Source organism: Calypte anna, chromosome 2 (assembly GCF_003957555.1).
Source record: "Calypte anna isolate BGI_N300 chromosome 2, bCalAnn1_v1.p, whole genome shotgun sequence".
Lineage (NCBI taxonomy): Eukaryota > Metazoa > Chordata > Aves > Apodiformes > Trochilidae > Calypte > Calypte anna.
This window is the reverse complement of record NC_044245.1, coordinates 29,087,944-29,101,575: the sequence shown is the minus strand read 5'-3', so window position 1 is coordinate 29,101,575 and position 13,632 is coordinate 29,087,944. Positions and strand designations below refer to the sequence as shown.

Sequence of the window (13,632 nt, the reverse complement as noted above, 5' to 3'; positions counted from 1 at the left end):
GCTGAGACAGAAGGGAAGACACTGACTGAGCACTGCATGTAGCAAACAGGTGCAGCCATGAATGTGACTGGCAGAGTTGTTCTTAAAATAAGCAAATAAACTGGTGAACTGTCAGCTGAACTGGTAGTGCTTCTGTTGATTCACTGAGCAATGAAAAACCATTAAATCCGGGGTTTTTACAGTCTTACTGATGTGCTGTTCATGTATCAGCTATAATTATCCTTTAATTTTTACTTACATTAATTAACTGTGCTTTAATCGGACTAATTAAGTCCATTTGAAGGTTACTTATTAAATATCTCAAAAGGCAGAACTGGATAAAGAGCTGAAGAGTGTTAATATTAAAGGCTTCAGTCCCTCTGTGTGACCTGTCCAGAACAGAAGGATAGATTTTGACCAAGTATATTTATTAAAAGATTATTGGACATCAATATGTATAGGTAAAAAATGGCAGATATGAATAATTCATAAACAGTCACATAAGCCACATCCTAATGTAATGCAATTTCAATGAAATTTATGAGGTAGCTGATGTTATATACAATTCTTGGCCAAATCAATGTATAATATAGCTTTGCATTTCTATTTCCATTTAGTTCAGAGGTACACTAGGGATAAATATGGCCACAAATTCAAAATCAAATCCATATTACGACATTCAGCCTACAGTCTGATGGTAAAAACAAATCTTTCTTGAAAAGGCATAGGTTATACATATTCTATATGTGCACCCAAATTTATGTGTGCATATAATTATATATTTAGAGACATACACACACTTCTCTGAGTGATATCTTTTCAATAGGATGCAGTATCATTTTTTCCCTGAAATAGTCTCTGCTTTCATAATTAAAGTCTTAATGCTGGTGGCTAAATACCTGCTTAAGATGGGAAGATGGGGAGCATTAGTGCATGCTCTCACCTTTTTCATAGTTTGAAATCCAGAAAAAAATTCCTTTTGAACCTTTTTAGTGTTTAGGCAATTGGTACATGTGCTGCCAAGGCTTATTGAAAGCAGCTGGATGCCTGCCTTTGTCCTTCCCCTTTCTTGGAACTGCTGCCAGAACAGGTAGTCAGAAACGGAAAGTAGAGAAATATTTGAGCATCTGCTGTCTCTCTCAGGAAAACAGCTGTGGCTTCCATAGGAAGCACTCATTTTTTCCCATCAGCCAGGACTCTGGATACCCTTGGGTCCAGTTTTGGCACAGCAAGCCAAGTAGGATGCAGTTTATGGCTTAAAACTTATGAGAGAAACCATTCAGGCGGTCCCATCCCTGGCAGAACATTGAGAGAAATTCCCCAAGCTGCAAGCCACATGTGGGCCTCTGACCTTTTATTAGCACACCATGGGAGAGGTTAACAATTCTTGAGCCTTCAGTCCTCCCTTTGACATACAAATACAACAATACCAAGTAGCCTTTCCAAGAAAAGCATATTTAGGGCACAACATCCTTTTGAATCTAGTTAATGTGAGGAGGGTGAGGGGTGGGGGAAACAGCAAGCAAACTAATGACTTAAACTAAGAAAAGGACATATTTCTGTAAAACTGAAGCCTGAATTGCTATTTTTACCTATGCTATGCAATTGTTGATGATATAGAGATTTTTGTGATTTTTTTAAAAACAAATGTAATCATAAGATGGAAACAAATTCTCATGCCATTTGTAGCTCATCATGTAGTCAGTGCCATGAGTTATGGAACTAAGATTGCTCAATATCTGGAGTGATATAAGAAGTGCAAGCAGTTATCTGTTTTTTAAAGATAACCATTGTGTTTATTCAAGTACATAATTATTGAGGTTTAGAGAAAAAAAAAAGTATAAATTAAAAGTTATTGATATGAGGCTTGTCAGAGGGAAAAAATTACAGAAGGGGAAATCTATGGCTTTTTGACATACTGTGTCTTCCTTCTCAGCACTAAAGTATTTAATAAAACTATCTTAGTTTTTTAGTAAAAAGGGAATTAAAAAGTAACTCCTTTTTGGGGAAATAGAAATACTGTCCCTTTTGCCACTAAGGACCTGTAAAGACTAAGTGTCTTGACTAATCTGTGGCAAAGAATACAAACTGAATACTGCAGCATCCCAGGCTTTGAATATAATTCCTGATTATTCTTTCACAGTTTTAGAGGCAGGTGATTTTGACTATACAGTTCTGTGTTTTAGTGTAGAGAGTATGCTGTGGGTAAAATAGGAGCAAGGTAAAGCTCTTGTTTCTGTCATCAATCTTTGCAGTTAATGTGTGAAGAGCTGATGCAAGCTGATGTCAAAATGTAATAATTCTATGAATAATCTGATGGGAAACAGGTCTAATCCCATCCAATACCAGAATCTGGAAAACAATATTAAAGCAGCAGCATATCCTGCTTTTTGTCGTTTTCCTAAGGTGACAACCACACCTCATAATGAAATTGAAATTGGTGAGGTCCTGCACAAGGTTAGCTATTAAAAAAAAAGCAAACAAAAAATACAAACTTTTGTCAACTTCTGCAACTTTCTTATGTAGGTGATTTCAATGCTATACCATCCTTATGGCCAGCTATTATCCAAAAAAAAAAAAAAAAAAAAAAAAAAATTGTTATTTTTTTATTAACCTAAGCAGTAGCTCATCCTCTTTTCTTTTTAGGTTCTTTTAATTGACAGAAGATCAATCTTGTTACCCTGCCAGAGTCTTCTATTTATTTATTTTTTCCCCAGGAATACATAGTATTACTTCAAACTTTCTTGCAGGTCAGCTTTTCTAAATCTTTTATCATTGTTGTCTGCTTCATGACTATATCTACCTTACCTATGCTTCCCTCAAGACTTCATCACCTTTCAGTAGGCTGGATCAATACCTAGAGATTACATGAAATGCTTCTTATAATACCTTCCACATTGATTCTGGCATCTTTTTTTATCAGTACTGTATGGTTGAGACATTTTGTTGTTGAACTGCTCTGTCTCATTTCTTTTTAATGAACTCCTGACTAATGATTATTCCTCACTGTATGTTTGTGTGTGCTTGGTTTCTTTTAAGTCTGGGACCTTCCATTTCTATTAAATTGCATTTTCTTCAGTATCTTGAGATTTTTAATACAGCTATGGATCTCCTGTTTCACAGGAAAAGAAGGATGTTTTGTTTGTTTTTCTTTGTATTTTAGAAATGTTATTATATACAATCTTTTTCATCTGAATTCTGATTTCCTTCTCATTTTATGATATAATTGGTATTATAACTTGATTCCTCCTTTCTAGAGGTTTTTTCCTTCCACTCAGTGCTGTATCCTCCATACAGATGTTTCATTTTGACCACAGTCACCTGGACTTCCTACTAGGAATTCACATGGATCACTTACATTAATTTTATTTCTGTTTTTCTGCAGGGTACTTAAATAATACAACTACATTGGCTAGACATAATTAGTATTAGAATATGAGTTATTTAGCACATTTTAACGTATCTGTGGTTAATGTCAGCCAATAACAATGACTTTCATATCATCAAAATTTGGTAAGTTTTGGAAATGGGAGTTTCCCCACACAAGAATAGAAGCAACAAACCAGAACACAGGAAGAGTGTCTTTAGACCAAGAATGAAAGAGAAACATCAATAGTCAGAAGCAGATCTGCTTTTCCATGTAAAGGGATGGACAGAGGGCTGTACAGACTTCAGCATATTTTTCTTCTCCTTGGAACTTAAAACCAGCCACAGTTTACTGCTTTTGGCCTCAACAGAAGGTTGGCTGGCAGGATTGAGTGTGTTCTATCTTTAACTTGGATACGTATCTTCTGTGGCAAGATTTTTCCTTTACAGTATCAATGAATATTAACTCATTTCCTTCATTCAAAACTTGGAGGATTTTGGTTGATGGTGGGCTTTTTTTTTTGGTATTTTTAGTTTGTTTGTTGTTTTGGTTTTTATTTGCTGTTTTGGTTTTTGTTTCTTTGTTGTTTTGTTGTTTGGGGCTTTTTGTTTGTTTGTTTTTTGGTGGGGTTTGGGTTGGGTTTTTTTTTTCTTTGTCTGGTTAGCTTGGTTAGGGTTTTTTTATGGTGAGAACAGCCTTTAATGTTCTCTATTTTTCAATGAAAGGATTCATTTCTCCATATAACATGTTGGCTTTAGGAACAGTCTTAGTCTCAAATGACTTTTAGCCTTGATCTTTTTCTATCCATCCTGTCCATCCTGAATACTTTTCTGGTATTTGTTTGCTGTGCTGGAAATCTCTTCTGCTTGTCACTCAATTGTTTTATTCCTCTCTGCCCATCCTTACTCTTTTTTTTTTTTTTTTTTTTTTTTTTTTTTTTTTTTTTTTTTTCACATTTGCCATTAGTCACAGTAGCCAGCTTTTTCCCATCACTTCTTTTCAACATCTGCAGAAAAATTTTTCCCATCAATGATCTAATGTCTGTGGGCTATGGTTAAAGGCTGGGCTTATTTTTATTTTTTTTTTGATATTTTTTTTCCCCCACACAATGGAAAAATTTCCATTTTGGAGCTCATAGCTAGTCAACTTTGTCTCAAGAAGATATTTAATATAACAGTGAGTGGAAATCTTCCAATTTGCTGCCACCTTTGTCAGATCTCTCCAGGCTGAAAGTGGGATTTCTGGTTTTTTGACCACCTTGCCAGGGTGCTTAGGCACAGTTGCCACACTCTGAAATGAAAACATCTTTGTTGAAACATATGAAATATGTCTGCTAATGATGGAGAGACTGGATACTGACTTACCTAATGTTTTTCCTGCAATGTCAGTATTAGACTGATATAAAAATGGAGGGATCAAAGAGGTTGAATTACCTCTGTAGATGCTTATTTGGTGAATGTTACACAGCTAGGTAATAACCAGTCCAAATTCTGAAATATTATACATAATAAATTTTCTTCTGTGTTCAAACTACTTTTTTCTGTAGCTGTAATTTTACTGTATTTTCAAGCAAGGATGCAGGCATGAAGAAGTCTCGCATGTGTGAGCTCCTTTAGACAAATTCACCCCATCTTTTCAGTAGGAACTTAACTTGAACACAGTATGGTATCTAAACCTTTCTTAAAACCATGACCATATAAAAAAGAATACCCTTACTCTTATCCTAGAAATATATATGTCCAGGTTTTTTTTGCAGAGTATTGCATTTAAAAGCATTCAGTTCTTTAAGCCTGAGTCCACATTAGATTTGTATAAATATAAGATTTCTGTATTAAACTATTAATTAAATTAAAATGAGCTTCATATTTTTTAAATAAGTGAAATTAAACCTTTCTTTAAATAGAATTTAAAGTATGCTTTATAAGCTGAAATAGTTCTTTGCAGATGTGTCTTTTAGCCTCCAACTTGTGTTTGAGCTATAAGTGATGCAGTGGGGTGTATGTAATTATGCTACAGCTGCTGACAGGCATAAAAGTAAATGCAATGTTTCATCTCAATGGGAACATTTCCTGTTTAAATGTTTAAGAAAATAAACTCAACAGCTTTAGCCAAACTAAGACAGGAGTATCTCAAATATTTCATTTCTGCAATGAACAGCTATTAATAACTCTTTCAATCTCATTAGCCTGCAACAGATTAAACTGGTGTGTTCACAGTTTGAGTAAGCTTTGCCTCCTTAACTTTTATGAAAACTTTTTTTTAATTGTTCATTTTAAATATGACAGCTAAGAAAATGTCCATGCTTATTGTTTCTCAATGCTGAGGGAGAAAATGGAGTCTGAAAAATTGCAGACTATTTGAGAAAAAAGGTGACATTCTGAATTAAGGTCTTCTAAAACTGTTGATCTTTGAACTTGGTCTTCAACTGTGCTGTTAAAAAGCCATATGGAAGAACAATAAGCACAAGTTCTAAAATACTGCTATGCTCGAGAATGTGTAATAAAGCATATATTTTATGGTTTCACATTTTATTAAATTTTTAACATCAGATGATGATTGACAACTCATAATTACCAAATAATATTTTTTTGGAATGTAATTCCAAAACAATGGAGCAGACTTGGACCAGAAGTTACTTTTGAATGTTCATTGAACAGCTAAGAAGACTTGGTTTTGTTTCACAGGGTTTTACTGTTTGGATAACTTGAAATGGATACACTTTTAATAATGACCTAGAAATTTATAGATGGAATTAGGTAATTTATTGTGGGAAGTAATCTCAGATGTTTTAATAAAATGTTTGAAAACAAATTCCATGCTGAGGAGATGCAGAGTGTTTGTGTATACGTTAATGATATAATGTTGATATCATCTACAGATTACATTAGTGCATTCCAAGGTGAAGATTTAATAATTATTAACATACTTTGGAGTTCCTACTCACATGACTGACAGCCAAGCTTCCCACTTCAGTGTGTTTTTGGTCTTTTGGGCAATGAGCTAAAACCTTCCTAATCCTAGTGCTTAGGTTTGGGATTATTCTGTGACCCAAGAGAGAAGGAATTGTAGACCTAACAGTTCAATAGGATACATATATCTACATGAGCAAATTGAGAGACTTTGGGCTGGTTTCTGCTGAGTGAAGGACATGATTCAAGATACCACACTGGATACACATAAGCCATTTTCAGTCTAAATATAACTGCAATAGCACTGCATGGGTGAAATTCTCATCTCTAGCTGAGTGATGTGATTTACTAGCTTGTGTGCAGTGCCAGGAAAGTCACAGTCAACCTGATGCTGTCCTGAGAGAAATTTAGAAGCTTACATCTTTGCAAGCTCAGGCATCTCTACAGTGCACTTGATTTCATATTAGGGATGTGCCCAGCTGTGAAAGCAGCAGAGGAATACATATCCTTTCTCCAGATTCTTCTTTGTCTTTCCTAGATAGGTAATGTAAACCTTTCATGGTATGAAGGCTTTTGTAGCCTATGTCTTCATGGGTTATATAGCTTTCGGTCTCAGATGATATGCTAATAAAAGGAGGAATGCTTAAAACATTTAACAGAACAGGAAGATGTATCTATCACTTCCCTATTATTTTATCATTATCTGTTAATAATGATGTATCAAACTAATGAGGTATATCATATTAGCAAGAAACCAGTCTGTGAGTGTAATACCAATATGCTGTGTGGGAGTTGAAGGTACTTGGCTTAATACTGTCTGTGCCAACATTCTCTTAATATATATTTTCTTAATATATATATAATCTTAATACACCTTGTTCTGTCAGGGACATGTTCAATCTGTGAGATATGTTCTGCATCAATAATCTGAATGTGTGTCATGAACCCTTACGAAAAATTTCCAGACATCCCACTACTTCTGCAGAAATTGTGGACAAATGCTATGTGAAGCTACTGCTATTGAAGGATGTCCCTGTTCCCTTCTAGCCACAGTTCCTTCACACAGACACCAGTCCCCTCCTCCACGCCCTCCATATTGACAGAATAAAATAAAATAAACACAGTTTTCCACTTCCTTCTCTATTTTCAAGTATATTGAAGGCATCATACAGGGTACAAACCTTCTTCTTATTGTGTCTTGGTTTCCCTTTCCAATTACTGCAACTTTTCCGCTAGTGCAATCTTTATCTGTGCTCTGTACAAGATTAGTGATTTCTGGAACTACTGCTAATGCCATGGCATTCTGCAAACTGCTCATCTTTCAAAATACTAAACTGACACAAATCTTGACTTACAGAAGTAGCGAACATCTTTCCTTGCTTCTGAGATATATCTCTTCTATCTCATCTGTGTAGTTCATCACCTAAAGAAGTTCTGTGTACAGAAGAGGGAAAAAAGCAATGGTATTAGTGAAAATTTGGGTACTTGTGAATTCTGGAGCAGGTTATTCAACCATTTTCCTATTAATATTTTTATTAACTGTCATGATCCCCACCTTTGCAAGAAAAGGACAATGACGTGACCCAGACACAGCCTTTTTCAAAGAAAAGCTAAAAATTACTCTTATCATTAATATTGATTGTATGAATTATTTCTGGTGCTTTAAACCCATGTCCAGATTTGTAGATGAAGAGTATAAAAGGAACTTAAATCGTGTTTGATTTGCAGCGTTAGTTAGACAATTCTCAGCATCACATTGAAAAGGCTTGTTTAGCATATTTGCCAGTATCAGGTCCACTTTATGGTGTAAACAGCCAACCTAAGGAAGTATGTAGATAGGCTGATCTTTCTAATCCCTTTGCAGATCTAGCAACACATAACCCAGTAAGGAGGTGTTCATGCAATTCATCATCAAAAAACAGACACCTGCTCATCTGTTGTTGTACACCATAAATAGCCAATACATTGTTCAGTTGCAGACTATCTCTGTGTCGAAATTTGGAGTGAACATGTCTGGGCAGAATATGAGAATTCAGACTATCATTGAATGGTTTAGGCTGGAAGGGATCCACAAGAAGGTCTTATGGTTCAAGCCTATTCTCTGTCCTTTAAGCAGGGCTATCTGGACATCTGTCTACATTTCTAGACCAATGTCTACAACCTTCTAATTCTATCCAGATGAAATGTATATGAGGAAAGACATTATGTCTAGGCAACTCAGATATACAAAGCCATTACAGTAGAAAATGGCAGAAAATGGCACTAGTGATCAACAACAAAGGTAATCATGCAGATATGGGTGCCCAAATTTGGCTAATGATTTTAAAGTGGTTTAGAGCCTAATAAACTTCAGTCACTTCAGTGGGGGTTTCCTCTGAAGAGCAGACACAGTCCTGCAGTCAATCCATTAGTTAAGCTACCTTGTTCTTGTGAAGAATGTTATTTACATTTCTGTAGGCTTATTTAGGGAGAGAACAGTGGCTCTAAGGAAAACTGTACAAAAGGAGGTAATGTAAATATTTGGAAGCTGACCGTCCTTTTTCATCAGTCTACAGCACAGTCTATAATTAATCAGTAGCTACTTGAACAGGTAAAGATAACAAGTGCTTATATTGAGGTGGCAAAAAGTTTGCATTGCTGGTTGTGAGAAATTCTGCTTTTAGGCCTAGCTGTTCCATGCATGACCACTGTCCACAATACTTTATCATCTGAAGGCAGAAGTGAAACGATTGTTCTTATGTAATATGGTTTGGAAGATAACATTTCACAATGTAAAAAGAGGAAAAATAGTATACCCTTGTAATACTTTTTTATTTCAGACCCAGATGAATTAGGAAAATTATATGTGCTTTTTTTTATCAAGGGAAAAATAATTACTTCATTGGGCAATACAAGAAGGAATGAGAATGTCTATGACCATAATTTGGAAACTGCAAAGAAAAAATAAAAAACAAAACCCAAGGCCCAAACCCAGCTTGTTTTAGTGCGAGACAGTTGAACAGAAGATGCGAAATATCTGCACGTAGGATTCAGGAAATATATGTCCCCAAGGGGATTAGAAATATAGCAGTCAGGTATAGTTCAGGTTGGCTGGCGAAATGCTCTTCTGATGCTTCCTAAACTATCGTCGGCTCAAAATTCTAGTGCTTGCCTTCTCAGCTTTTCATTGCTGATGTCACCTGCTTTCACCATTCATTCAAGTGGGTCAAGCCTTGTAACTCCAAAATATGTAGCAGCAATCAAGAGAGACTGAACTCCGACCTACACAGCAAGTTTCTGCTTGGTAGCCCCATACAGCTGGCTCTGCTCAGGGTAGATCATCATTACAGCAGTAGAGCCAGCCAGAACTACTGTCATGCAAGGCAGGATGTGGCCTCTTAATTTTTTATCTTGATGCTGGGGTTTTTCTACAATCCCATCCCTCCACAACCTTGCAGCATTATTGTTTCATGAATACATTATTTTCATCCAGTACTGGCAGTCCTGACATCGATAGGCAGTGAATCAATGCTTCTATAGAGTCATGAAGCCAAACTAGTTCTGCAGATCCATGATGTGCAGAATGTGGATTTTCATTCTGGATGAGATAAATGCAATTTGAAATACGCCCCCACAAGCATTGATTGTATGCTTTAAGAACTTCACAATGAAGAATGTAATTAAGAAAGAAAATCTGCATCACTCCATTTTAAAAAGAAAAATTCACCTGAGATGTTTTTGTCATTTTTGGGCTATAATAGCAATAACCATCTTTAGCTGAGGACATTTCCTGGGGTTTAATGGCCCATGGCTGTGCTTCTTCAAGTGATCATCATCTCCCAGCAGTCATTAATCCCCTACAAATGCCCTGCACCTCAGTCATTAAATGTGTTTAAATGTGCTTCTTCTGAAAATGAAATATTTCTATATTTAATTCATCTTCCAGGAATAGGAGTGATCTTTCTGAGGTGAGGAATGAAATGGGTTTAGTAATTTTTCAGAGAAGTACTAATTATAACAAGCTGATAAGATCTGATTCTGGATATAGCACGATTAAGAACTTTTCCATGCTAAGAACATCTTATCTGTAAATCATCGTTTTCGTGTATGTCACGATTCACACTCATCCCAGTCGCATAACAGCCAAATCGAAAATACAGATAGTTATTTGCAGTTGTTTTTCTTCTACAGCACATCTCAGCCTAGCAATAAAGGATCTCACAAAACACAGAGAATATGTGCCTGCAGCACTGCTTTAAAAGTCTTTCCATTCCATTCTGTAAAAAAGAGCTATGCAATTTTACAGCGTGTTTGTGATAGTGCAAGAAAAAAAAAATCATTCTTAAAGGTCTGAAACTCTTGTAAATCAGTGTTTTGGTGACAATTTTAGGAATATTTCTTAAAAATGGGACCCCAAATACAGTGCTAATAGTGTCATCAGAAGCTTTAAACACAGTAGACAGCCTACCCTTTCTCAAGTAGAATGAATGTCTTCAGTGAAAATAGTTGAAGGGAAGTTGTCTAGATAGAGAGTGGGCATTAGGTTTTTTTTAATTATTATTTGATTGGAATTCTGCTTTGATACATTGTATTATTTCCATCTTATGCAATTGCATCCTAAGGACATAATACATAGATTATGTGAAGCCAGAACCTGTCCCAAAAAGTTTGTGAAAGGTATCAGACCTGATCCCATCCCATTCACTGTAGATTGCAAAATGAGTATTATTAGGTGCTATGGTCAATTTTATTTATATTGGACATTAAAATATCACTCACTTCAGTGAGTGACTGTGTAGATGAGGTCAAATTGGATCTTTGGGCCATGCATTATTAAATGTTGAATGCCAAATAATGTTCATGGTAACACTGAATCTCTCCTTGTCAGTACCTTCTGACTGCAGGCTTACCCAAAAAAAGAATTATTAGAACCTGACCCCAAGATTGTTTTCTCTGTCCCTTCAAACAAACAAAAATTTGCCTGAGCAAAATAGTTTTCAGTATAAATGGAATGTTTTAACTCACAGAAAAAAAAAAATCTGTTACCTCAGTAACCCATAACAACAGCCATAATTTTGCAGTTTCCTAAGAAAAATTTTTCTATATGACTGACAAAGGTTTCTTTCATTAATTTAAAATACAAAGTTTCACAGACACAGGTGTGCACACACTCTTTATCCCACTGTCTTTACCCTGCAAGTATTCCTGCTCGACCCAAAGCAGTTTTCAGCAAGTAAACTAATTAAAAACAATATTTCGTATCATTAGAATTCAGATTAATGATGCATAGCACCAAAGGAAAAAAGATAAACCAGGTTTGAAAAAAACTTAAAGATGTAATACTTTTTATCTTTTTATGTTTTTATTTCTTACTATAAGGAACAAGCTGGTAAATAATTACTTTTCTATTGTACTTCAGCCAGAACACTTCTTTTACCACAGATTCAAGTTAAGGCTACTTTGGGTATTTGTACTTTACCATGCAACTTGCAATAGCAATTTTTCAGATCATTTGTCAAAAAACCAGTTATTATTTTCCCGTTTTAATATATACAATAAGTATCTCTTTTATAATAAGTACTCTGAGTACTCCAAATCCAAACTCAGCTGCAAAGTAGAGATCACGCAGACTTTGTAGTTACCTTGTTTTTCTACTCTAGAGCTCTGATTCACCCATACCCTATATTTACACGCAAATAGAATTTAAGAATTCTTACATAATATTTCTCATTTTAAATTCTCTCTTGTAGGTCTTGTTTTCCCTCTGCACTGCATTCTGGGGAATCCAAATTATGAAGCGGATCACTTCATCCAAAGATAAACATCACTGAAAGAGCAGATCTTACATCACTTTAATTATGGAAGCAGCACTTTGGAATAACCTTCTAAGTTCCTTGGAATTAATTAACCATGAATCTTACTGAATCATAATCATTTAACTTATGATAGGAGGTTGATTTTGTATGAGGGTTTGAAAGCTTCATTAAGGATGTGTATTCATTTGTATCTGAGTTTTAAAAAATATTTAACCCCCCCCCTCCCCATTTAAACAGTTTTTGTTCACAACATTTATTTTTACATTCAAGGGATTACAAAGTCTTCAATAAACACATGTGAAAAGTATTTTTCACAATAGGAATAATTAAAACCATATTTTTTGTAACCTGGTATAAAGTGACTGTCTTCCTATCGAGGCTAAGTGTAAACATATGTGAATGTCAGTTTTTCCGTAATGATTGAATTACACTAGAAACTCAATGTCATGCCCAATTCGGTGTTCATATCATACAGCTACATGAGGATGAGTAGTCAAGGCAAGAAAATTATTAAAAACAGCGTGATAAAATAACTTGAACTAGTATGAGTTGAAACCTCTTCAATAAAGTTGGCTAACGTATGTGTTGTATAATGCAGGCTTGCAGTTTAAATTGAATTATTTAAGGAGTACACCTGCAGTTGCCAACTTTAGATACTGATCAAGCCAGCTCTTACACATGGGTATCCCATTGACTAATAATACTCACGTGACAATATATTTTCAAGGCTGGGCCCTTAATTTCTGGTAATTTCCTGTCGGGGTGATCTCAGGGGAGATGCACGTCTTGTCTTTCAGGAGCTGTTGGAAAGATGGTTTGTACTAGAATAGGAAAATTAAATACAAATGGTAAAGGGAGTCTCCAAACAGCAGGACTGGCAGAAATACTGGAGCTAGGTTGTTTTTCTTTCCTCACACTCTTCCAACATTTTTTTTTTCTGGCTCCAAGACTTTTAGAAGTGCTTAAAGTCAAGTAGCTAAAAACTAGGCTGTCATGCGTGCTTCAAACTAGTAATAATACCTGGATTAAAAAATGGGTTTAAGTTTGAGCTGGATTTTCCCCCATTCTATTTTCCTTTAAGATGTTAATGACATGCTAACAGACTTTTTAGATTTAGACAGCCTACTTTTAATTAAACTGTATTTTCAGTCTCTAACTGTAACAGATGCCAGTGTCTACGTAATTGGATGTTTCAAATAAATTGTCAGAAACACAATAATGTTATATAAATAAAATTGATCCAACGTCTAGTGATAATATCAGCTTAATTTTCTATAATTTTTTCCTTTAAACCCCAAGTTTTTAGTTACTCCATTTGTGCATCAAAAGCCCAGTGCTTATCCCTTTAGATTATGCTCAAAGACCTTGAACTATTTAGCTGGGAAAGTAGGTGTTCGTTTGATTAGGTCTACTAATATCTGGGATGCAAAGTAAGGGGCATTGGCTTCCTTAACTGGAGGTGTGTTTTAGTAGAGGACTTCTGTGTTATGAGTGGATCTTCTTCACATTATGTAATGAGAAGACGAATAAAACTATCCCATGAAAAACCTAGGAGAAATCAGACCTTAAATAGCTGCTGAGA

The 13,632-nt window shown here is 35.4% G+C and overlaps 1 protein-coding gene across 1 annotated transcript in view; it reads left to right on the top strand.

The window, feature by feature from the left end:
* AGMO (alkylglycerol monooxygenase) overlaps positions 1 to 13,304 on the top strand; it is a 187,936-nt gene extending 174,632 nt beyond the window's left edge. Inside the window, exon 13 of the mRNA XM_008494279.2 lies at positions 11,985 to 13,304. Within this exon, the coding sequence (XP_008492501.1) occupies positions 11,985 to 12,065 (81 nt within the window). The 3' untranslated portion in view covers positions 12,066 to 13,304. The remainder of the gene's footprint in view (positions 1 to 11,984) is intronic.
* The last annotated feature ends 328 nt before the right edge of the window (positions 13,305 to 13,632 follow it).